Genomic DNA, 25,899 nt, shown 5'->3' on the forward strand with positions numbered 1-25,899 from the left:
TTATATATATATATATATATATATATATATATATATATATATATATGTTTCTTGAGCAAGCAGATCAGCATATTAGAATGATTTCTGAAGGATCATGTGACACTGAAGACTGGAGTAATGATGCTGAAAATTCAGCTTTGCCATCACAGGAATAAATTACTTTGTGAAATATATTCAAATAGAAAACAGTTATTTTAAATTGTAATAATATTTCACAATATTACTGTTTTTTACTGTATTTTTAATTAAATAAATGAAGCCTTGGTGAGCAGACGAAACTTCTTTTAAAAACATTAAAATCTTAGTGGTTTCAAACTTTTGGACTGTACTGTGTATATATATATATATATATATATATATATATATATATATATATATATTTATTTTACCAGATGATAAATATAAGTTCATCAGAAGCAGCTTTTCCACAAGCTGAGGGAAATACTAATATGGTGCACATTGTCATACACACAAATACTAAACACCATCATTGTAACACACATGACACTAAAATAATGTAATAAACATTAATGGTTCTTTTTCACTTCCAAAACTCTACATTTAACTTTAATATTTAATACATTAAAATAAAATAAAATATTCCATTAGATCTATTACAGTTTTTCACCATATATAGTAAGAGAACGTTTTGTTATCCAACCAATTAACATATCATTTTACACAATATGTAAATTTTTCATCGCTAGAGGTTGCCTATTCAAAACAAAGGTGTAGCTTGATGACGCCGAGTTTGAGCGTGGAATCTTGGGAAATGTCGTCTTCACCTCACAGCCGGTGGAAAAGAATCGGGACGGGACTCGGGCAGAAATCATATTCGTGGATGAGATTATTAACATTACTGTAGTATGAAGCAGCGCAGGAGCGATTGCTAATGAGAGACGAACGCGACACACGCCTCGCGAGCAGCGGGACTTTTATTATGCTGTAGTCGCAGGCGTCGCTTCTTCCGGTCAAGCGTATGAGGTAACACAGCGCCGTTTATCATATTAGATACATTTGAGTGTGTTGAAAATGATGTTATAACGTTACTCTGTGCGTTTGCTCGGCGGCTGCTGTGAGACACTTGTTGCACACTGCAGTAAGCTAGATCGATTTTAGAATATAATTTTAATTTCAATTAATTTTAAAACTTATTGTATGATAGAGAAAATGCTGTATTACTTAGCTACTTGACAAAATAGTGTTTTTCTCTGAGGCATGGTACTCTAGGAAAATCAAGAAAACTAGATTTAAACAAAAAGACTAAACGTGTTGAGCTATATAACAATAATTCATTTTCTGTGTATAAATGTAACCAAACAATTTTTCTTGTCTATTAAAACATGTACTATATTAAAGCGTCTTTAGTGTTTGCATGGTTTCTACAAAATAAAACCGGAAACAGAGGGTAATGCAGATAGGACGCCATTGACATCCTTGGTTAAAATCGCTATTTTCTCATGATTTACAAATAGTAGAAACATTTGGAATATTGTAAGTACTCAACTGAACAAAATACATAACACTGGCCTAGTGGTTTTTTCGATATATTACTAAAAAAATCGTACATATTGTAGCTTTAAAATTACACAGTGTTAAAATATATACAATTATAAATGGATTACGTGTGTATGTTTGTTGGTGTGTGCGCATATTTTCTGTTTTCCCTCGCATGTGTGATTGTGTGGCTCGCCTCTCTGATGCTTTGACTCCTCTGAGGTGCTTAAGGTTTGTGAAGCTGCCAGGCTTATATTTTCCACTTCACTTAATTGTAGCCCCTCAGGCTGCTGCTCTCAGGTTCACTGGGTGGCCAGTAGACCTGATGCCCAGAAAGTTTAATAAGATGGTTGTGGATGTTTTTATTATGCTTTTGGGCATTGCTGAAAGACGCTGACAATAACTCTTCAGAAGTAGGTCAAGATATCAGTTGTACACTTTTTGCTGGTCAACCCATGCGGTTTTCCTTCGGTCTTGCACTCTCTTCTTTCTCCGTGTCTATCTCTCCATCTCTGCTCACTGTCACACTTTATTTCGGTCTACCCGTTTAATTTGTTTGCTTATAGAATACAAAATACAAAATGAACAGTCTGCCTTTACAAAATATTTGGCTTTTAAGCTTACATGCAGCTCAATTCCCAAAGGTGTGTTTGTGTGCCTTTAAACAGAGAGAAAGTGTGTGTCTATGTATTAGTGTGTGTTTTTAGCTCTATCCATTAGAGTGGTGGTGGTGGTGTATCGCTGTGTTACAAGGCCCACAGGCTTCCCTGGGGAAGGGGTTTGATCATTACATGGTGTCCTGTGTAAGTAAAGGTAATTAATCTCTGGTTCACCCAGGAGCCTGTAACTTGCTTTAATTAAAAATACATACATAAACACACACACTTCTAGAAAAACCTATACACACTTCCACAGCCCATGTATATATTGCACTGTTGGGTGGCTGTGAATACGGGAGACCGAAGTATGATTCGATCAGTGTTAATCCGAAATCCTGTTTAGGTTAACTAATATTGTGATGTCATAATACCTCTTGCGCTATAAATCCTCTGCAGATTATTGTCGCCCTCGTGTTGATGATGCATTAAAATAATCCAGTGCTGGTGGGCAAACACTGTAATTACTTCCAGAAGCATAAAAGCCATGCTTCCCTCCCTCTAGACCAGTGGCGTGTGCTGGTCTTTTAAAATGCAAGGTTTTTAGTCCAATGTAAATACATGCTATTTGATTTTTACATGGTTTCCATGTTGAATGCACACTCCATTTACATCACATTATCAACAAGGAATATTTTTGTATGTTAATATTAAAGGGACAGTTCCCCCCAAATTTAACATATTGTCATCAATTACCTGTATGACTATCTTTTTTTTTTTTCAAACAACATTGAACTCCATTGACTTTCATTGTATGGACAAAAACACTCTATATCCATAATTCTGTTCTTAATAAACATACTGTTTATTATATCAAAGTCATATCAAAGTCTCATTAAGTTTGTGTTTTTAAACAATCTTTCTATAATAATAAAGTATACATTTTTACAATAATTATTTTATTTGTCATGTATTTGTTGTTATTAATAGTCACATTATTTTCAGACCATTAGTCAGCTAATCCCCTGTAAACACAGTTGGTGTCATGAAGGTTGCTGACACGGAGATACTCGCTAAAAGTCGCCTCAGTCACAGATCATTTAAAGTAATTTCAAGTTCATTTAGATTCAGATGTGACCAGAAGTGGGGATGTCTGAGTGGGTGAGTTGTTTACTTTTTAATTAGTCCGTCCATTTCCAACGGTTTGACCCTGCCAGACCAATTTGTGAACCATTTGCAAACATGATAGGTGGGCGTTATCCCATTGACAGGGTAATGAGCCACTCATATCATGCATTCAGATTTCTTCCGTCCAATCACAGTGCAGCTTCCGCAGATCATTTACTTGAAACTGAAGATCATTTGCCTTATGTAACTCATGTCATGTGACTTTTTTTCCCTTTTTTTTTTAAAGAAAAAACTATTTTCCATAACAAAAATTTGTCTCAAATTGGGGTATGATTTCTTTTCTTTAATGATGAATTCAAAATCAGATTTGAACCTGGGTCCACCTAGACACTAAAGGGAAACTGTACCACTACCCCTGGACTTGTCATACTTATGTAAAGAACTATCAAGTTGTTAAAACAGTTTTTTCTTCGGTCATGCTTTATCTTGCCCAGAGCACCAAGTGAGTCAGGACACCCCTGGTGCCACATCAAAAACAATAGGTGAAAGACACCCGTGGGCTTAGGGGAGGCAAAAGAGACACTGCCACTTCTGAAAATGTAATGTATTTGTTGGACAGTGTTCCTTTAGAAAAATGAATGGTTTAAACAATGATCAACAATTATATTGCTGATCATTTTCATGTGAGCATTTTTGAGAAGGCACTACCTTACTTATTTTAGTATTATTTCTATAATATTATTTTATTTATTCATATTTTGAATTAGCTTTTATTTGTATATTTTCATTTTCATTTTAGAACACGTTTCAGTAATTTTATGTGCTTTTTAAATTTTGTCATATGTAAGAATTTTGATGTTTTAATCGCCTTTTTATTGCCAATGTGTGAACAGCTTGTAATGAAACTTAAAAAATGAGACCTTCCCCTGTTTTTATGTGGCTGTCTTCCGTTCTGACACATAAAACAAATGCTTATACAATGTTCAGGATACTGCCGAAAGAGCTGTTCTGTACTGTAATGTCAATGTGTGAAAAGGGATTAATTTATTTTTTGTCTATAGTCTCAAATAAACATTTGTAATCAAACTATCATAACAGTGTAGATTTAATTACCTCATCTGTCGACATAATGCTGTTGAATTTCAAAGCTTGTGCAAACATATCCACATTGCTATTATCAGATGCTTTCTGAACTGTTGTTTTCTTACCGCTGTCATTGTTGTGCGTTTATTTTGTTATTGAGAAGAAAGCGCACAGCACATATTTATCTTAATTCATTGCTCTCAGCAGCGTCAGGATATTCGTTTAGAGTATATCACTGCAATAGTATTTCCAACTTCTTTTTGCTGCTATGCAAAGAACAAAAAAGAACGTTGGCGTGAGTTTATAAGAGGCATTGAATCACGTTAAGTCTCATTACGGGCATTACATGCGAGCATGAACAATAAGTTGCTGGCTGCATTTCAAGGGCCACCGATGTCGCTAATAACAAGGGTTTCTGAACTCTACATATAGCCCCTTTAAAGCTGCAGTCTGTAACTTTTTGGTTAAAAATGATCCAAAATCAATTTTTGAACAAGTACATAACCAGCCAATGTTTAAAGGGGTCATGAACTACATTGTTTTATTGTTTTATAATGTTTCCTGGGGTGCACTTATAATGCAAGTATGCTTTTTACATCCAAAATTGTCATAATTTATAAATAAAAGGCATTTTTGCTATCCTGATTTTAGCCCTCTGATTTGAACGCTCTGTTTTAAGGGGCGTGTCTCTGTGAGACTTCAGTGTAAACGCCCACTGCTGTGACTGGCTAACATCTTTCCATTTGAAAGTATTACTCTCTCTCTTACTGCATTTTTACTATTACAGCTCTCAAGGTTAACTAATCATGTTTGCAATGTAATGCAAACATGATTAGTTTTGCATTACATTTAGATTTATGGCGTTATATTTAGATCATGGCATGAAAGGTTGCAGAGATGAACATTGTAGCCGATCACAGACATGTTGTTGAGTGCATGAAAGCAGTGATCTCGTCATTGCAACTCAATTTCTGTACACTAACAAATGCTTCCATCTTCAATAATAGTGCAAACGAGATATAACTAAGAGATTCGTTGAATAATGGGAGTTTTGCGCGTCAGTCACGATAAACTTGCGCTGTTTGATTGACAGCTTCAGCTCACGCTGCTCCAACGATTGCAAAGGGAGATTTCTCTGATCGCTTTCTTTATAAAATTTAATCACCGTTAAATAAAAGATTTTCATCCTACTAAGAGAAACAACGCAAGTTGACGTTTAGTCACGGGTTTGATTTACTGACACAGACAAAGATCATCTGACTGTACATGAATCATTACATATCAGATCAGACATTAGAATTAACACAGTTACTTACATGTTGTTGCATTACCGTTGAGTCCAGGCACTGCACAATATTTTGTAATCCTCAACGGCATGTTTATTGCTTGGTAGCTCGATCTGGTTTAGCACCAGGTAGGCCTATGTTACTTAGGCTACCTATTCTATTGCATGTCATGTGCAAATCGGTGGGCGGGGCTAAACAGGCAGTGATGAAGAAGGCGTTGATCTTCTTCTACGGAGGCGGAGCTTGCTGCCCTTTGACGTCATAGATCCCCACTTTGAAAAAAACTGTCGTTTGCTGGGTCTGGTGTCAATTAACTAACAAGGAAGTTTTCAGCTCTGAAACTTACAGGATATTTTTATAGTATGATGACCTCTTATATGTCAAAAGCTCAAGGAAAATTTGATTTCTCAGTTCATCACCCATTTAAAACTATCTCCTTAACTTAGCCCGATTCACAACGGTAAACTTGTAATAATGTTTTCTAATTTGGGTGGTACTGGTAGGTTTCCACGGGAAATTCGAGCATGCAGCCATTCGTCTTTGCGTTGTTACGTTACGTCTTTTTACATAAAGAATGAGTCCCAGCTAGTAGGCTATAACATGTGAGGATGCTGCAGGTGACAGGTTATTTATAGCCTTTTCTCACAGCAGCTGCAGTAATTAAACTTATCACTTTAAGGGTGGATTGTAATCCAGAAAGGTCCAAATGACAGTCATTAGTGACAACTGGAGATTCACCCATAGTCAAAAGCAAAAGACTTCAGACTGTGGAGTGGCTACAGAAATTGAAATCTACATGTAACGCCAATACACACTAAATGCACACAGTCACGCAAAGCTGATGTTGTTAAAGGTCCCGTTTTTCGTGTTTTTTTGAAGCTTTGATTGTGTTTATAGTGTGCAATATAACATGTGTTCATGTTTCGCGTGTAAAAAAACACAGTGTTTTTCACATAATTTACTTATCTGTATACCGCTGTTTCCACTGTCATAAAAACGGGCTGACGACTTCCTTGTTCTATGAAGTCCCTCCTTCAGAAATACGTAACGAGTTCTGATTGTCCCAGCGGTTCCTGTGTTGTGATTCGACAGCAGCTTAGCGGAAAGGTCCCGGAAAGGTCACGCCTCTTACCATAACGTGGAGATGCACGCGCTCAGTGTTATTGTAAACATGTCTTTAATTTTACCCTATCAATTTGAGCCGGAATCAGACCCGGTGATTGGACTGCGGGATGAAAATAACAGCGTTTCGACGACATGGCGACAAACACACTCTACAAACGCAACTCTTGTGTATTCCTGTGGGCGGAGGTTAGTCAAAAAACTGTTTTAGTGACGTCATTAAAGAAGGAAGTAGAGGGATGTAGTCCAAACTGGCCGTTCGATGTAGGCGACTTCTGTTAAATAAAATATCTCGCTTGGCATTGAACTTTGAGCTTTAAAATTTTACAGATTTTATTTATACTCTAACAACAACATTACACACTAACTAAAGTTTGAAACATGGGATCACGAAGAACGGGACCTTTAACATTAACAATTTGAGAACAAATTTTAACAATAATAATAATAATTTGCACAGTTTGATGTGATATGAGCTAAGCGATCGATAGATTTAAATCATCATTGGCAGTGCAATTTATTGTAGTGTTTTTTTTCTCAGTTGGTCAGAATTCTTATTTTGACAAAGAGGCAGAACTTACAGACTGCAGCTTTAAGTTTTTTATGAAATATATTTCTATGTTCTTTGGTTGTAATTAACAAAATGTTTTACTTTTAGTTAACAATAACATCACTTGCTCCTCTGAGAAAATGCCCCTGCTTTAGACAAGACATTAATGAAATAATCATATACAGTCCTCAAGTTTTCGATGGTTGTTAAAGCTGTTCCCTGTTGACCTGTGAGGCGATTTCACAGCCTCGACAAGTATCACGAAATGGTGTCAAGCCAGGAGATGTTATGTCAGGGCCAAAATTAAACATAAGAGCAAACCCTTGAATGTAAGATCAAGTAATTCATAGGCCCTTGAATGGTTGCGCTTTTAAATAGGTGTACGGTAAATCTGAAGATGAGTTTTCTAATGTCAGATCAATGCTAGAACTGAGAAATGTTGTATACGATAAATCTGGTTGGCTGTCTTGTCGATATCGATCTGTTTGTATTTATAGCGACAGATAAATGGGTCTCCGCTGCATCATGCGTCTCGCTGTAAGTACAAAAGATGCTATACCTCTCTCTCCATGTCTCTTCCTCTCATTCTCCCTCACTCTCTCGGGTGAGATTACTGTTCCCATGGCAACACAGCAGATTGCTTGGAGATTGCTATGGTTGTGGGCACCATGGTAACGCATTTTATATGCTGGTGGGTCTCTCTCTCTCCCTCTCTCTTTCACACACATTCTCTCACTTTCATTCTATCTGTTGGCAGTTTGGGGTTGTACGTACTTTCTTATGTCAGGAATCAAAACAGACTGCCCTAACACACCGATTTGGGAACTGATGGCGTGTGCGTCTGTGAGATTGTAGGTTAAACAGATCAGATGTGCACTGAACTACTGGAGTTTAAATGTCTAAAATACATTGTAAGTCCTGTTTTAACAAATGCACCTGCTGGTGGATACTGTAACTACACCATTCAGTGGGCAAATAACATATTTTTCCATTGATAACCCTTATCTTTTCTGACTAAATCTATTTTAGCAAACAAAATATTTTTCATATTTTTCAAAATCATTTTCCTGCGCCTCCCGTGGACCCATGGTGCTTTACTTCCTGTGTCAGATGAGCAACTGCCATTGAGATGAATGGCAATGCTAACGGTTAGCTTTCCCCAGATGTTATAGACCTCCATCCAGGAGCACATTTTTTGTGTTGTTCTGTACAACATTGCTCTACAATCGTACTCCATTGTGCATGCATTAAACATACTCACTATTTGTTTGGACATTCTTCTCTCTAGCCTCTCTCTATTTGTATACTTCTCTTTCATGTTCTCTTGTTTAGAGCAGATATTTATTTCTTGTATGGTGAGTCGTTTTCGTGAGGCCGATTGTTGTCATGGCGACGACAGCCCACAGATGGAGGCAAGAGAGCGAGGAGTGCAGCAGAGAGTTTTCACTGGCTCTGACACAAAACTTGTTGACACACATACATGATGCTCATGTCATGATGAAAATCTGTGCGCGTATCGCTGCTCAAGGGCACAAACACACACGCACCTGACTACAGACTGATTTACAGTCAGTCTAAATTGGGTCAGTTCTTCTACGTCATAAATTTAACACCCTAATGGCAGAAATGGGAAACGACGTAGAACTTGTCCATGTGATTCATTTTCATGATGTTTTACTGCTGATGTCCTTTATTACTGTGGGGGTTTTATGTTGTGTTTGAGACACGATAGGGTGAATTAATGGAAAAGGAAAAATAAATGGAAAAAGCACGGTTTCCTATTTATCAGTAGGTAAAACGGGCTAGTTTTCAAATATAATTTTTTTTCTGTATAGGTTTTTTTTTTATACAAGTCAGTTTCTGTATAAGTCTTGGCTGCAAAAAAGTTATCGAACATTTCCACTGTTATTCCCCAGGAATTCAGATTCAGTTCATTTAACAAATATTGATGATGAAACATTTCATGAAATAGCAAAAAACGTAACATAAAATATATCAAATTATAAATTACATAGTTAATCAAAATAACTCATTCATTTTATGTATACAGATATAGCAAAAATTCTGCTAGAGAAAAGTTACATTTGTGTAGGATTCTGAAAAGAATTTGGAGTAGGATTTACAATTTTTATTGGAAATGGCTAGAAGACTTCACAAATGATTGCCAGGGCTGGGAAGGTTACTTTTCAAATGTATTTCACTACAGATTACAAAATACATGCTTTAAAAAGTAATTTGTAACACATTTCGTTAGATTACCCAAGTTTTGTAACTTAATCTAAATACTTTAGAATACTTTGGAATATTAATAAGTATGTAACACAAAAACAAGGTAATTGTGATCCGACTTTTTTCTCAGAATTGCGTGATATAAAGTTGCAATTGCGAGTTATAAAGTCAGTGAGAAATTTTCTAGAAAAAAAAGGTAGAATTGCGAGAAAAGATGTCAGAATTGTGATAAAAACTCACAATTTTTTAGAAAAAGTCTGAATTGCGAGAAAAGATAAGAATTGTGATAAACTCGCAAATTTCTAGAAAAAAGTCATAATTGCGAGAAAAGATCAGAATTGTGATATAAACTCTCAATTTTCTAGAAAAAGTCAGAATTGCAAGAAAAGATGTCAGAATTGTGATATAAACCAAATTTTCTAGAAAAAGGTCAGAATTGCAAGAAAAGATGTCAGAATTGTGATATGAACTCGCAATTTAAAATAGTCAGAATTGCAAGAAAAGATCAGAATTGTGATATAAACTTGCAATTTTCTAGAAAAATGTCAGGATTTCAATATTCAGAATTTTATCATGCAATTCTGCCTTTATAACTTGCAATTGTGAGTTTATATCTTGCAATTCTGAGAGAAAAAAAGTCAGAATTGTGAGATAAAAAGTCACAATTACCTTTTTCTTTTTACAATTAAAAGGGACTCACAAACAACTATTGCAAAACATGAAAATAGTCATGGATCATCCAGTTGACAGACAGTTAAGATTCAAGATTATGTACATTTTTGAATGGGGCAATTTTTATAAATTCAGTCATTTTGTCTTCTGGAGTATATGTAAATATCTGTTATGTGAAATAGCTTATTCAGGACAGTACTAATAAAAATAACATGCAATTTTTATGATCCCTCTTATTTTGTTAAAATTATTAAAATGTTGCATATTTTGCAAGGGGTATGAAACTTATGAACAGAACTGTAGCTTAGGATGCTTTTGCAGTGTCAGAGCCAGAGAATCACCAACTGCTGTTTACATGAATTGCCCATCAAAGTTTACAAGAATATTTAAATGAAATAAATGACATTAAAATTCAAAGTAATCACTTTGGTGATCTAAAATACATTTTGGATGTAACTGTAATTTGATTACCACCCATTTAAAATGTAACTGTAATGAAATACAGTTACTTAAATTTTGTTTTTTAAATACGTAACTAAGTTACATGTATTTTGTTACTCCCCAACCCTGATCATTACAAAGAAACAGCAAATAACACATTGAATTAAATGTGTAAAGTAAAAAGATTGAAATAGTAATTTCTTGTAAATGTACTCCAATAATCTTTGTTTTATTTACAACTTCGAAAAAGTGTATGTAGCTCTTATTACAACTAGCCGTGTCCTCCACTAATGAATATTTTATAATGTTACTGATGGGTTTTGATTTAATTTGTATATTCTTTTTTATTACTGCATACGTGTTATATTTATATTCATGTATTATGTATTATAAATCTATGAATTTGCATATCACATAAGTGACAAATGCTAAAAATGTTGCTGAGAATACTAAGAATTCAAGTGCTAAGTTAGATCTCAAGGGCAACAAGAAGAACAACACAATATAAGAATGCTAAAACATTGTTTATGCAGTACAGATGTCTAAGTGCTAGATGAGGTCAGTAAGTCCATTAAGACAGTCCATTAAGCTCTGGCCAAATTTGTTTGTGGAGTAGGTTAGTGACACAAAAGAGGTTAATTACAACAGAGGTTAATTACAACTCGGATGAAAGCATTCTGTATGAACTTGAAGATGTTATTTGGAAAATTCTGGTGGACCAGTGAGGAAGAATCAAACGTACACTGTCATTAGATGGCGGTCTGATGTAGATGGAAAACATTAAAGGACCAAATACTGAACCATGAGGGACTCCAGGTTTAAGGGACAGAAACTGAGGTTTTCTTGCTAACTTATCATGATCTGTTATGAAAGTAGTAAATTAACCAGTAAATTAGCTAATTCTATCAGCACTGAAATGAGCAGTTTGTGGTTGACCATGTCAAAAGCTAAAGGCAGATCTGTGCAGTGTCAAGACGCTCTGGCTGGTAAGGTTGCGTGACAAGATTTAATTCCTAAGTGATAGGGGTCAAGCATGCTGTTTTTGGAGAAAGGTTGACATTTGGATGAAACTATTCACCATGCAGTGCTTGCTGTCTCATCCACAGTATCCAGTACAAGCAAATAGGAAGCCAAAGATGCAACAACGTTCAAAGAATTACATTCTAAACTGGTTTAAATGTGCTACTTTCAAGAAATGAGCTACTATTAATGCACTCTTGGATGGCTTACTTGAAGGCTAAGATATCAGGTATTAGAAAAAAAACTGGCATGTAATATTACTCACTTCTAATAAATGGTTTTCCCTGGATTATTAACTTACAATTATATTGGGTTCATTGTATTTTGTTAAGGTGAAGGCCATAGCAGTTCCTCAAGACTCTCCAACTGAGTGGATTTAAAAGTCATAATAATGGTTTTGTGACCAGGAGGCTGCCAGATTCACATTCGCCATTGTGAATATTATTTGCTGTAGCCTCTAGCAACAAACCTGCTTTCCTGCATTATAAATGTGCGTGGACATATGTGGATAGTGTATAGAAACCCACACGCTATAGGTAAACTGGAAAGCCATGTAAAATGCTGACATTGAGGGATCCTGTAGATTGCTTTGACTTGTTCTGAAAATATTTGTGCTGAACAAGGGAGGTGCCTTTGTGTTAATAACCATCAAATGTGCTTGGTCTGATATATTCCCTTTGTTTTCTCTTCAGGTACCTCATGAATGTGACATTTGAAGGGCGCAACCTCTCCTTTAGCGAGGACGGTTTTCAGATGCACCCAAAGTTGGTTATTATACTGTTAGATAAGGAGAGGCAGTATGACAGGGTGGGTATCTCTGCTCATTTCACCTTTTCTCTCTTGATTTCTCTTAACTCATGACTGCACAGTTCCCTGATGTAATTATCAACCTTCATTTACTCTTTATCTCTCTTCATCTTAATTCAAGATTTCTGCCGTCCTCAAATTTAGCCCGCACTAATCCAGTCTTAGCCACTTCAACCTCAACACCCTCTCATTATGTCACTTGTTATCCTTCTCTCAGCTTCAGCTCTCATCTTGCCCTCTTTGCACTTTCACAGGTCGGTAAATGGGAGAACGGGTCTCTGACAATGAAGTACCACGTGTGGCCTCGGTTCGAGCTGTACTCGGATGCTGGGGAGCGAGAGGATGACCACCTGTCCATTGTTACGCTGGAGGAGGCTCCATTTGTTATTGTGGAGGATGTCGACCCCCTCAGTGGCACCTGCATGAGGAATACAGTGCCGTGCAGAAAACAGCTCAAACTCCAGTGAGGATCACATAGAAACAGTACAGATATTGAGGAAATGTGCTGCAGTTCGGTTCAAAGTTTAGACTCATCTCAGATTTTCACAGTAGATGTTTAAAAACTTTGATTAAATCGTAGATGAATATTGTGGGGCCAAAAATCTTGGACCACAATGAGTCAAAATGTAATTTAAACCTGGAAATAAACAGGTTTTAGGATTTTTAAAAATTCCAAATACTAAGAGAAATAAAATACTAAGAAATTCAAGTGAATGTTTCACCACACTGTATGTCTGTAAAGATTTGTTTAACCATGTCAGGATGGATAAAACTACATAATATAGGTAAAATATCTCAGTTTAGATTTCCATCAGTTTCCATCACCCTGTTTTTATGCGCATTTTGAAGTATCGCATCAGAAACGAGTGATGGAAACGGCAATTTTCAGAAAAGAAATCCCTTAATTTGCAAAAAAGGTTTTATGCTCGCTTGAGGTGGTTTTTGACGAAAAAGAGTTAATGCGAATAATGGGAGATGGAAACGCATTTGCCTAATAAATTAGGACGTAGCGAACATTAACCCCACGGAACTAATCAGCTGTTTCTGCTGATTGTGTTTTATTTAATGTTGGTTACTAGGTTACCAATACCACTGTCATCTCGAACAACTTGATGGAAACGCACCTAATTCGCAACCTTTTTTTGTTTTTGTTTTTTTGTTGTTTTTTTGCGAACTTCACGTTTGGATGGAAACCCAGACATTGTATGAGATCAGTCATTAATCTGGACTGCCGAAATGCAGATTGTCTCATGAGAGCATTAAGTACAGATACAAATACATTCAGTTTTTAAATTCAAAGTGCTCTGTCACTGTCAGGACTCGATTATATCATATAGTAAGAACGTGTGGTGTTTACGTTATTGTACAGTCAATGTAAAACAATGATTTATTCAAGGTTTAAAACTGGTATCTTGTGTCTTTGTAATAGTGATTATAAAATATCTGTTGAATTCATTTAGCATTCTTGTAATAAATTGCTGCTAAAACTCATTTCTGAGAAATTATTCAAGATTATTGTGAATTTTGACAAATTTAAGTCGCCTTGTACTATTATAGATAATGCAATAGAAAGTGCAGTGGTCATTAATCATTTTGATGTTATGTTGACTCATTGACTGATTTCTTCAGATGCAGATTTATTATGAAATGGTATTTTGATCAAAGATTGATAAACAGCCGAGGCAAAATTTGTTAAACGTCCTCACTATGTAGAAAAATAACTTCCTGCACTAACATTAATCTTCTCACTTTTTTTTCTTTTTGTTTTTCCTGTCCCTAGAAATCAGACAGGAGATTCAGGGATCTACATTAAACGCTGTTGCAAGGGCTTCTGTATAGACATCCTCAAAAAGATCGCCAAGTCTGTAAAATTCACCTACGATCTCTACTTGGTGACCAATGGGAAGCATGGCAAAAAGATCAATGGCACATGGAATGGCATGGTTGGAGAGGTTAGTTTCAAAATGCTTTTAGTAAGAAAACTACTGGTTCTCATCAAACACCTAGAGTTTGGGTTTGAATAGGCTGTTTATCATCCAGGAACTTGCTGGATCATTTTTCTATCTATTCTACCACACTGCATATGATGGATGAGAGAAAACTGTATGCTTTGGTTTTGTTATACTAATGAAAATAATAATTTTCTCAAAACAGTTTGAGAAATGTTGTTAAATGACTGTAAATTTTGTGATTAAAAGGGGAAACTGGATCAGGGAATGTTGCGAGCCAGACTCAAACTCGCATGCTTGAATGAGCGACATAGACATTAATATTGTAGATATACTAATATAGGTTTGTTAATATTTTGAATTAAATTTAAATTTTATATTTTCTGTTTTCAGTTTCATTTTAGTTAAAGTTTTAGTAATTTTGTTTTTTGTCATTTTTATTAGTTCTTTTTTAAATACAGTGTCTATAGTTTTTTTTATTTTTAGTTTTAGTTATTTTAGTAATTTAGTGTTTTCTGTTTGTTTATTTTATTTCAAGTGAATGTTTTTTTTTTTTAATTGTTTTAGTTACAGATAATGCGCAGTAACCGCTAGGACATGGCTCTGGAGCATCAATGGATTTCTGATTATATATTATTTTCAAAAAATGAAAATCTGAACAGTATCTCTCATGACAAAAACAGATGAAAGAGAGAGAAAATGTGAGCAAGTGAGTTTGCACAAGCCCAAGGGAAAATACAGCTGGTGCATTAATTCAGATGAGAAATAATATGAGTTACCGGATCATATGTAAATCCACAGTTGGAATGAATGTTATGCAGTTCCCTTTCGGTCCTAGTCATATGAATCCTCTCAGAACTGCACGACATTTGGAGTCGCAGACTTTTAGTAGCTTGCTTTATGTTTACTTAATGTCTTTACGAGATCTGATGCTCCAAGACATGTCTATGTTCAGAGGTAGATGCTATAACGCAACACAGACTCAAACAAATATGCAAAATATGGTCTCATATTTTGAAAAGACAGAGAAAGAAAATAGGATATGGAATAACACTACTCAAGATGCAGCCCGCGGGGCGTTTTCACGCCTGCATGTTTTTTGAGATTCTGCTATATACCATGGTAAACCCACAGTACAATTTATAAAATCTGACACCAAGTGGAAATCTATAGTCCACTCTGCAAACTGTGCCACAGACGAGTGCTTACAGTACAGCTTCATTGATTATAATGGAAGCCATTTAGTTTTATGTGTGGCTGTGCAAGTGTGTAATACTCAGTAGCCTCATTAATATAACAGAGGCACTATAAAAATTAGGAGTGTGGCCCTGGAGGCTAAAAGGGATCCGGGCTTTGTGGCCCCTTGAGTAGTCCTGATGTAGACAGAGCCTTTCTGTAGTGTACAATCACCTTATTAACTCTGTTTTGTCCCATTTTCCTATATCACTGGAGGCCTCTTATATGTAACTCTAAATATACCTGGACAAGTGATGGGTTTGGAGAAGTGGTGATTAGGGAAAGGTTGAAAAGAAGGAGAAATGGCTATTAAAAGCTACTGCGACCCAGTGTAGGAAGTAACCTGATTTCTGCTTTCCTTGGTCTCACAGTCATGTTTTTTTTTTTTTTTTTTTCATGGTTTTCTCATTCACTAGTTCCCATTTTATCTTTCTTTCACCTTTTTCTTTTCACACTGATACTTTCCCCCCCTCTATTGTGGCATGCCTAGACTAGTACAAGATGGATATAACTGTCCTGTCTCTGTCTTCACGTCTAGGTGGTGCTTAAGAATGCCCACATGGCAGTGGGGTCCCTGACCATAAATGAAGAGAGGTCAGAGGTCATTGACTTCTCTGTGCCCTTCATAGAGACAGGGATTAGTGTCATGGTCTCTCGTAGCAATGGCACAGTGTCTCCTTCTGCCTTTTTAGGTAAGTACTAAATACACACTGTAAGGGAATTCAAGATAAAATTCCACACTCAAGTGCACTCTTCATTAATAATTTGTCTTCCCTTCTTTTTTTGCTCTCAGAGCCCTTCAGCGCTGATGTCTGGGTAATGATGTTCGTTATGCTGTTGATAGTTTCAGCCGTGGCTGTCTTCGTCTTTGAGTACTTCAGTCCTGTTGGCTATAATCGCTGCTTGGCAGACGGACGAGGTGTGCACACACGCACACACATATAAATGTATCACCCTTATACCTAACACCTTGATACATAATTATATATATATGGGATCTTTCTGGTTCTCGATTCTGATTGGCCGAGAGGTCTTTCCAGCCATGCGATATTCTACCAGTATCACCACGGGAATAGTTTCAACTTTTGAGTCACTCCGCTGTCAGCATTCTCAGAGCAAGTGTCATGGCGAACGAGCAAACCCACCATATTTTTATAGATACTACTATTATTTTGTAACAGAATGTAGTTTTTTTTTAGGCGAGAATATAGTTGTTTAGACCTCAGATATACGATTTATATGTAAACATAGTGCCTATTTGAAAATTTGTTTAGACACTTTCAGAGATGCGAGCTCCAGAGAACAGCTTCATCTCGGCCAGTCCTTCGGGAATTTGCCGTTGACTCTTATGTAGATAGTGTTTAAACATGAGGTATACTTCATTTTGGGTATATCAAACGGGCAATCTTTGGTCTTATTAATCTATTACTTGTTCCAGAGCTAATAGATTTGACTTAAGGGCTATATTAAGTTTTATATCTCTATATTTACTTTGAAATTAAATCCTGTACTAACTAGAGCGCTGCTTTTGTACGTTTGACTAAACTGTTTGCTTGTGTTTATTTCCTATTTTACTTCTTATACTCTTATATTATACTATTGTTGCTAATTTAAATATTATTGTTCAATAAATAATATTTTATATAAATAACATGCCATATTTTTTGGCATTGAGAAAGAGTCTGTAAGTGATTGCGACTTCAGTGAAAGTTACATTAATACGCCATGAGATGGCGGCAATCTTTATGAGTGAGTCAGTCAGTCGCAAAGACTTTTATATTTGAAATAGACTGAAACAAGGAAACAAGGACGTTGTTTTTACTTTAAACATCTTACAAGATGCAACTGACTTGACTAGCCAGTAAATACATTGACTAGCGCTGTCATGGGAATGTCATGCTAAATGTTAAAAGGACAAAGACAAAGATTTCACTTTCCTCAGCAGACATTCAAACTGATTTTGTGATTATAAGATTGACCTGAAGAATATCAGCTAGATGCAGGTAATACACTCACTCAGGCGATCTCTCCAGCTCTCGTAATACTCTACATATTACAATGAGTTTCAATGAAGCGACTCAATGTTCCTTCGTTACTAGTTTTAAAATGACGTTTCAGAATAAGTAATGGAGGCTTGGGCTTAACTGTTAAACTGTCAACTTGAGATTTGAATCTGTGGCGGAAGGAAGTATTTCCTCACAAAAGAGGGTTTTTAAAGACACTCCGTTATTGTTCTTATTTATTTACACACATGCCGTCGAACTGTTGTATAAATGCAATATCACACTCGTAGCTGTGCGATATGGCTGTGTATCGGCACGCTCGGCATGCGGCCTCATGCCTATGGTCGAATCACAGCTGTGCTCACTACTTGTGTGATTTATATATATATATAATTTTTTTTTTTTTTTTTACAAACTTTAATGTTAGATGCGGTTAATGACGAATAATCAATTTTTGACAGCTCTAATATATGTATTCTTATAGTTTGGGCCATTATGTCATCTTTCCATTTTGTATTACCTGTTTTCATGCTCAGCAATGTACTGCTTCTCTGAATAGTATTGATTCGTTAAATTCGATTAAAATCAAAACTGAATAGTTCATTTATGTCTATTTATTACAGACAGCCATTTTCTTCATCTGCCCTTTTACTCCTCTGATTCCTATTAAATTATTAGGTAATAACTAAATAATTTCAATTTCTCTACCTCTTTACTCACAATCAGAGCCTGGCGGTCCCTCCTTCACCATTGGAAAAGCTATTTGGCTACTTTGGGGTTTGGTCTTCAATAACTCTGTGCCTGTGCAGAACCCCAAAGGCACTACTAGCAAGATCATGGTATCAGTCTGGGCCTTCTTCGCTGTGATTTTCCTGGCCAGCTACACTGCCAACCTGGCCGCATTTATGATTCAAGAGGAATATGTGGACCAGGTGACTGGCCTGAGTGATAAAAAGGTAACAGTGTTTATTGGTTTAATTCAGCAGCATGTGCAAAAGTGAACCATGGGCAGCTGTTATTAATAATATAGTACTCGTTAATCTCATTTATCCTACTGTCAAAAAATTAGATCAATTCCAACTCTAAGGACATAATAAGCTGTTTTTTTTTTTTTTTTTTTCTTCTCCGAAGACTGCCTTGAACTGAACGTGACTTGACTTGATACACCAGATTCTACTTCATCCTTGGTGTTAAACAGCTAAGGTTAATTCACACAGACTAGCCAATAAATGATGCAATATTTAAGGTGCTCTGTGTAATTTGTGTTATAATATGTTCTTCTGTCAGCTGTAGGGCATTTGTAGGTTTTCTGTGCCTCTGACGCTTTAAAACCGCTTTATTTGAGCGATCTGACATGTCAGTTTATGGTTTAACCAGTGACACGGGTTTGGGGTGGGAGTATATGTGACTGAATCTGTGTTAGTCAAAAATGTTTGGAAATTATCTTTCTTTTTTCACAATTCACCTGTGTAAAAGGTGAATTTAAAAAAAAAAAAAAAAAACTTGCCATTTTATGTTCTTAACTGGGAATACGTGAATCCATGCATGCTTACACTGCACGGTTTTGCTTATGAAATCCTAATACTACTGTTTATGGTCCTCAAATGACTGATGACATATTTGGGCAACCACATGCTGACTGGTTTAGCGGTAATTTGTTTTTGTTTTTCTGTCGTCTTTGTGTGGAAAAAATTGGGCTAATGTGAATTCGCCAACCGCTATGAAACAGAAAACAAGATTTGACTCTGAGAGGGTGCTGTAGCCCGTTTAATAATTGATGTGGTGAGGTTTAGTTTTTTACTCTAAGTCATGCTTTACTTTTTATGTCTGGCAAAGCTTTGAGTGTCTAGAGAACATAGTCCATGTATTTACACAGGAAATAGTTCTGTTATGAATGGTGGAGAAAAGAGATCTGTTGTATCTTTAAGGTTTTTTGAAATGACACCTCTCTTCACACTTTGTCCCTTGAGTGTTCATTGACAGTGTGGACACTGCTGAGTTATATATATATATTTTTCTCTCTCTTATCAAGTTTCAACATCCGAATGACTTTTCCCCTCCGTTCCGGTTCGGTACTGTGCCCAATGGCAGCACCGAGAGAAACATAAGGAATAACTACAAGGAGATGCACAGCTATATGACCAGCTTCCACCAGAAAAACGTAAACGAGGCCCTCCACAGCCTGAAGACGGGGTGAGAACGAAAAAAGAGAAAGATTGAGAGAGATAATATCTGCATGAAAAGAATGTTAAAGGGTGGGAAGACAAAAAGAGGGGAAGACAGGGAGATTAAAAGCTTGTAGGACAGCAGTAAGTACAGTGGGTGAGTGGGTGGATGAACTCTGGACTGATAATAGCATCAAAATGAGGCGTCCTGGAGGGACTTTGTTTGGAGATGCTGATTGGTAGAAGAATGATTCAACATGGAACTGGTTTCTGCAATCCTTTATTTTATCAGTACTAACTGTGGACATTTTAAAGAGGCACTCAGTAATTTTTGTTTATGTTGTGCTGGCCGATATGACAGTCATCTTGGACTTGTAATAACAGTTACCAGGATAAAGTATATAGTTTTAGCTGGTCATGTGATTTCAACATGACAGCTCATAGGACGCAACGCGCTTTATGTAAAAGCTACATAAAAAAGTGTTCATTAGGAGCCTTCATACCATGTGAGCATACATCATTTGAAACATTTTTTTAACCATTATTCTTTTGTTAAACATATAAAACATTGTAATGAGGGGAAATGACTGAATACACCTCGAATAATAATAAAAAACAAATTGATTATTTAAAAAATTTATTTTTCAGTTTTATTGGTAACAGTTTACAAAAGGGTTCCATTTGTTAACAGTTAAATACAGTACATTAGTTAACATGAACAAAAGTTACAAACAATAAATAATATTTTATATATATATATATATAATTTTTAGACTTAAAATTTTAAAAGTTTTAGACAGTTTAGAACACCACACTACTAAGGTAATATTTTTTTCCTATTTTCTGTCAACCCATATCTAAGTTTGCCTATCCCTTGTATCCTGTAAGATACAGGGCCCTTGAAATATGTCTTTTTACTACGAATACTTCGTATTTGAAGAAACTCAGATGTGTTTGGCACAGGGTTATTATCATTAACTAAAACTGTATTAAAAAAGCATTTTCGTTACTTGAAATAAAATAAAATAAACATGAACTGAAATACTATTTTTTAATTTTCAGCTAGGTGCCAAGGCAACTTTTCTCATTTTCTTTTAGTTTAAGTTGAAGTACTAAAATAACTAAAACTAAATAAACTAAATCTAAATAAACTAAAACTTAATAAAAAGTATATAGACATCTTTAAAAAACTAATAAAAATTACAAAACAAAATTACTAAAAATTTAAAATTAAAAAATGGAAACAGAATATAAAAAAATCTAATTCAAAATATTAACAAAAACTATTATATTGTATCAATAATACTGAAAATATTTTGACATTCTAACATATTACTCCTCTCTCTCGTCCCGTGTAGTAAATTGGATGCATTTATCTACGATGCAGCGGTCTTGAACTACATGGCCGGACGTGATGAGGGCTGTAAACTAGTGACCATTGGCAGTGGTTACATCTTTGCTACTACAGGGTATGGCATTGCCATTCAGAAAGACTCGGGCTGGAAGAGGGCAGTGGACCTCGCCATTCTGCAGCTTTTTGGAGATGGTAAATATTGTCTATTTCTTTTTTCAATTTGTCATTTCATTAGATGATTTTGATACATTAGCCAGTTTTAATCTGCATGAATTATCTTAAACTTAAAGACAAAATTCACTAAGAATTAATCTGTATTGTCTGAGTTGTTTTATCTGTATCTGTTTTATTGTTGCCATCCGATTCACTAAAAAATTCTGCAAATCTGGTAATCCCACTAACGCCCCAAAATTCTGCTAAGCACAATTTGTATGATGGGAGGCTATAACAGATAGCAGACAGAGCCTGGTTAAAACGGATTGTGGGTGGTTAGTGAATAAGACAGGTTTTTGCACTGAAATGCTGTTGACAAAAGTGGCGTGAATGTGTAGAGAATTCACAGCTTGAGATGTTTACTTCATTCACTTCTTCTTTAAATGGTTCTCAATGTGCCCTCAAGGCAAACAGTTTTGAAGAATACCTGGCAAGAGATGACAAGTGCCTACACTGTCTGTTAGTACGCCAACAAGTATGCCACACAAAATGGTATTAGATGTGTGAAAATATGGCAGCCTGTTTTTCAAAGCTTCCTTTGTGTGAGATTCACATTCTGTTAAAGCATAATAAAGCTAATATTGAATTGCTGTACTCATCAAATCATCAAGGATTTTTCTCATAATATGCTTTGTAATAATATAAATTATATGGTTTACACAGATATTACAGGTGATTCAAAGCTTAACAAAGCAACATACAGTGCCCTATCATACACCTGGTGCAATGCGGTGCCAGGCGAGATGCAAGTGCTTTTTGCTAGTTTCAGCCCGACGCAGTTATCATTTTCACGTCCTGCGCCACGTTGTTTAAATAGCAAATGCATTTGCGCCCATTTGTGCGCCCATGGGCGTGCTGGTCTGAAAACAAGGTGTGTTCAGGCGCATTGTTGGCGCATTACTATTTTGAGGCAACTGAAATAGACTGTGCTATTGATCAACTGAAACCTAGTCTAAAGTCAATGGCACAATATTTGTTTTGTTTTTAAAGAGCACGTTAGTAATATGCGCCTATATGCGATTGCACAACATGCATACATTCTGCTTATTATACACACAGGGAAGTGCAGCAGCACACAAACATGCCAAATATTAAAAATTACAATGTAAAAGATTATTATTGTATGCATAAAGGTAAGGCCTGTAGATGGTCGCTCACGCACTTTAATCTCGAGCACGAGCAGATCCATTTCCTCACTATAGACGCGTTCAGTTATTCCGCTTGCAAATTCTGCCTTGTAAATAGCAAATACGCCATGGCGTGAGCGCAACTGGCTTTTAAAGTGAATTGGAGACGAGACCCTGGTTGGTTTATTACGCGTTACGCCCAATACACACCCATGTCTCATTAAGAGAATAGGGACAACCCTTTTAGACCATGCGCCGGGCGCACCGACCATTTTTCCCGTCCTTAAACTAGCAAAAGTAGATTCGGACACGCCCTAAGTGCACTTGCGCTGTGCGCTTTTGACCATGTGCTTAGATCATTAAAATAGGGCCCAAAGTGTCAAACTGAAGGTGTCTTACTGAGTTTTCCTTTCATATTTGTGTATTTGCACAATGGATATTACCTTGCATTTGTGATGATTAAAATAGATCATATAGTTGTATTAGAAATGGGTGGGGGGAAGATGCAATCAAAATTGTTGACAGAAATATGAGATCTGCCAATATGAAGCAGATTTACTGCAGCAGTTTTTTAAAAGAAATTAACACAACTGTTTTCAGCAAGAAATGTACTGTATCTTGCCCAAATCAGCATATTAGAATGATTTCTGAAGGATCATGTGACACTGAAGACTGGAGCAATGATGCTGAAAATTCAGCTTTGCCAAAGGAGGAAAAAAGTAAATTTTAAAATGTATTCAAATAGTTTAAATATTTAACTTGTAAGCATATTTCACAATATTACTGTTTTACTGTATTTCTAAATCAAATAAAATGCAGCCTTGGTTAAATTTTTTTTAATTGCCAACCCCAAACTTTTGAACGGTAGTGTGTGTATGTACAGTTTATACTAGCAGTAGCTGTACTAAATTTTAAATAGTGTACTAATATAGTGTACAAAGTAACTGCAATAGCTGTACTGTAACAGCAATAGATCTCCACATTTTCTATTCATTTTGATTTGAGAGATTTCCTTTAGAACCTACTAGTAATCCAGATCCAGAGGCCATTTCTGGAAATCATCCTCTCTTCCCCAAACAGCATCCGAGATGACAAGCTGTTTGGAACACATCCAAAGACACATGCAGAATATGCCCTATGCACCGCATACATGCATAAACAGTGTTAATAATTTTAGACATCCAGGATGATATATTGTAAGGAGAGTTTATAGATATACGGGCACAGTCATACAAAATCCTTACAAAATAAGATTGTCATTTAGATACATTTATATAATATATATCCCATACTTAGTGATTCCACATGCATGCATGGGTATGTCACACTAGCGGGACGCGTTAGAATAGATTAGTGGCACAGTGAGCATATTGACAAGCAGGCAGTGCACCTTAGTTCGGCACACTGACAGTGGTATGGCATGTAAAGGTACAGTTGGGTGTATCACATGTTGTTATATAAGCCAGCATATGATCCAGGAGCAGGAATAGATTCCTATTTGCAAGTGTCAAGGGGGCACTTGTGTTATCTCAAAAGTACACTGGGAAGGCATCAACTGTGTGACATATACATGTAGGTACACATGAATGCAACGGCACAGCATGCAAACACCCGCGCGCACATTCACCCTTACATAGGTGTTGGGCTTTTGACGGATTTGAAGGCTTAAGTCACAAGGTAAAGTTCCCAGTATGAAATAGAAATGCAGCCACTGAATGGATGGAATCTTTTGCATGTGTGTTTTTGAATATATTTGTGTATATCTGCATTTACCCCTAAAGACAGACCTGCAGGACACCAAATGGTGTTTTGGAGTTTGATCCTGTCCCTCCTATGCGGGCTGTCAGGCCCCTCAGGGCCCTTATTAGAGCTGGGAACCAAATCTCAAGCGACTCCCATAAGCAATCATTAATGAGAAGAGAGCTTCAGTGCTTATGAGTTTGGATTAATCCGTCATGACAAATGTTACACTTCGGAGGGGCCATAATTTGTTTACTGTGCACAGTTTTGTGGGGGCTCGAAATAAATGCACTGCTGAAATCGTCACGGATAGACAAAGTGAACAGACACGTCTGCTAACGGTAAAGCTCGAAAGCTCTCAAAGGCCACAAACACAAAACACACAGCGAGAGAGACAGCAAGAAAAAAATGTAAAGATTCACAAATAGTCACTCTCTTTTTCTAACACACATACAAACCAAACTTTAGAAATTAGCAATCTTTTTCCTGTCTCTTTGTAGGTGAGATGGAGGAACTTGAGGCCCTGTGGCTGACTGGCATCTGCCACAATGAGAAAAATGAGGTGATGAGCAGTCAGCTGGATGTAGACAACATGGCAGGTGTGTTCTACATGCTGGGAGCTGCAATGGCCCTGTCCCTTATCACATTCATCGCAGAGCACCTCTTCTACTGGCAACTGCGATTCTGCTTCATGGGTGTGTGCTCGGGCAAGCCCGGCATCACCTTCTCCATCAGCAGGGTGAGTGGCAGGTTTACTTTTGAACCTTTGATCTGCAGGCAAACAACCACAAGGGTTGACTCATCTATTATTATGGAGCCAACAGCCTACTGAGTTCAATTAGTTCTTGAAGCTTTGGAGACTAGGAGCACAGATAAGAGATATTACACTCTGCTAATCATTTTCTTAATTAATGTCTTTGTCTTGCTTCCCAGTAAAAATATCTTTCCTACCCTTAAAGTTGCAATGAAACAGATGTACCAACAGATCTAGGGGAAGTAGGGTGGGGATTAGGTTGTTCATTGGATTTTGAGATGTGGGCATTAAATTCAATAGTTGAGACAGATAAAGGCAAGCTCGCAGGAGCGAATAAGTTCTGCATATGTCACCAGAGAGAAAGCTTGTTGTTTTCAACGGAAGATCCAATTATGACATTTTGGTCAAAAAATAATAATAATAATAATAAATAATAATAAAACTAATTATATTATATATAATAATTAAACTATTAAATTAATAATATATATATAATAATTAAACATATGCCCAAATGAATGGTTCACGGTAAGATCTCTAACATGCATTTAGAAAAAAGTGTAAATTTCTATTTTATGCCAACTTTAAAACAAGATAAATTTACATGAGAAGTATTAAGATGTGTTTTCACATCTTTCAAATGTATCTTGACTGTAAGTTTTTATTATTTTAATAGCTTTAAGCATAACTTTATACAATTGGCTCCTTTTGGCTCTTGAGTGAATTTTACTGTTTTAAGGAAGTTTAAGTATTTTTACTGGAAACAACACAAATATACTGATTAAGAAAATAATTTTGCTGTGTAAAAACAATTTAAAAAAAAATGTAAATGTAAAAAGTGTATAAGCATTTCCTTTACATTAGAATCATTAGATCTCAAGACTGAAACTTCTGGATGATGATTACATTTGATTTAAGGGCTTAACT

At 36.2% G+C, this 25,899-nt stretch overlaps 1 protein-coding gene across 7 annotated transcripts in view; it reads left to right on the top strand.

The window, feature by feature from the left end:
- The window catches only part of grin2bb (glutamate receptor, ionotropic, N-methyl D-aspartate 2B, genome duplicate b), a 130,914-nt gene that overhangs the window by 96,814 nt on the left and 8,201 nt on the right, over positions 1-25,899 (top strand). For all 7 annotated transcript variants that reach the window (XM_048196527.1, XM_048196526.1, XM_048196531.1 and 4 more), the window contains 9 exons: positions 12,317-12,431; positions 12,686-12,894; positions 14,212-14,383; positions 16,155-16,308; positions 16,410-16,535; positions 18,346-18,575; positions 19,652-19,812; positions 21,143-21,330; positions 24,719-24,957. In XM_048196527.1, the coding sequence (XP_048052484.1) occupies positions 12,317-12,431; positions 12,686-12,894; positions 14,212-14,383; positions 16,155-16,308; positions 16,410-16,535; positions 18,346-18,575; positions 19,652-19,812; positions 21,143-21,330; positions 24,719-24,957 (1,594 nt within the window). The remainder of the gene's footprint in view (positions 1-12,316; positions 12,432-12,685; positions 12,895-14,211; positions 14,384-16,154; positions 16,309-16,409; positions 16,536-18,345; positions 18,576-19,651; positions 19,813-21,142; positions 21,331-24,718; positions 24,958-25,899) is intronic.

The sequence above is a fragment of the Megalobrama amblycephala genome, linkage group LG7, assembly GCF_018812025.1.
Source record: "Megalobrama amblycephala isolate DHTTF-2021 linkage group LG7, ASM1881202v1, whole genome shotgun sequence".
NCBI lineage: Eukaryota > Metazoa > Chordata > Actinopteri > Cypriniformes > Xenocyprididae > Megalobrama > Megalobrama amblycephala.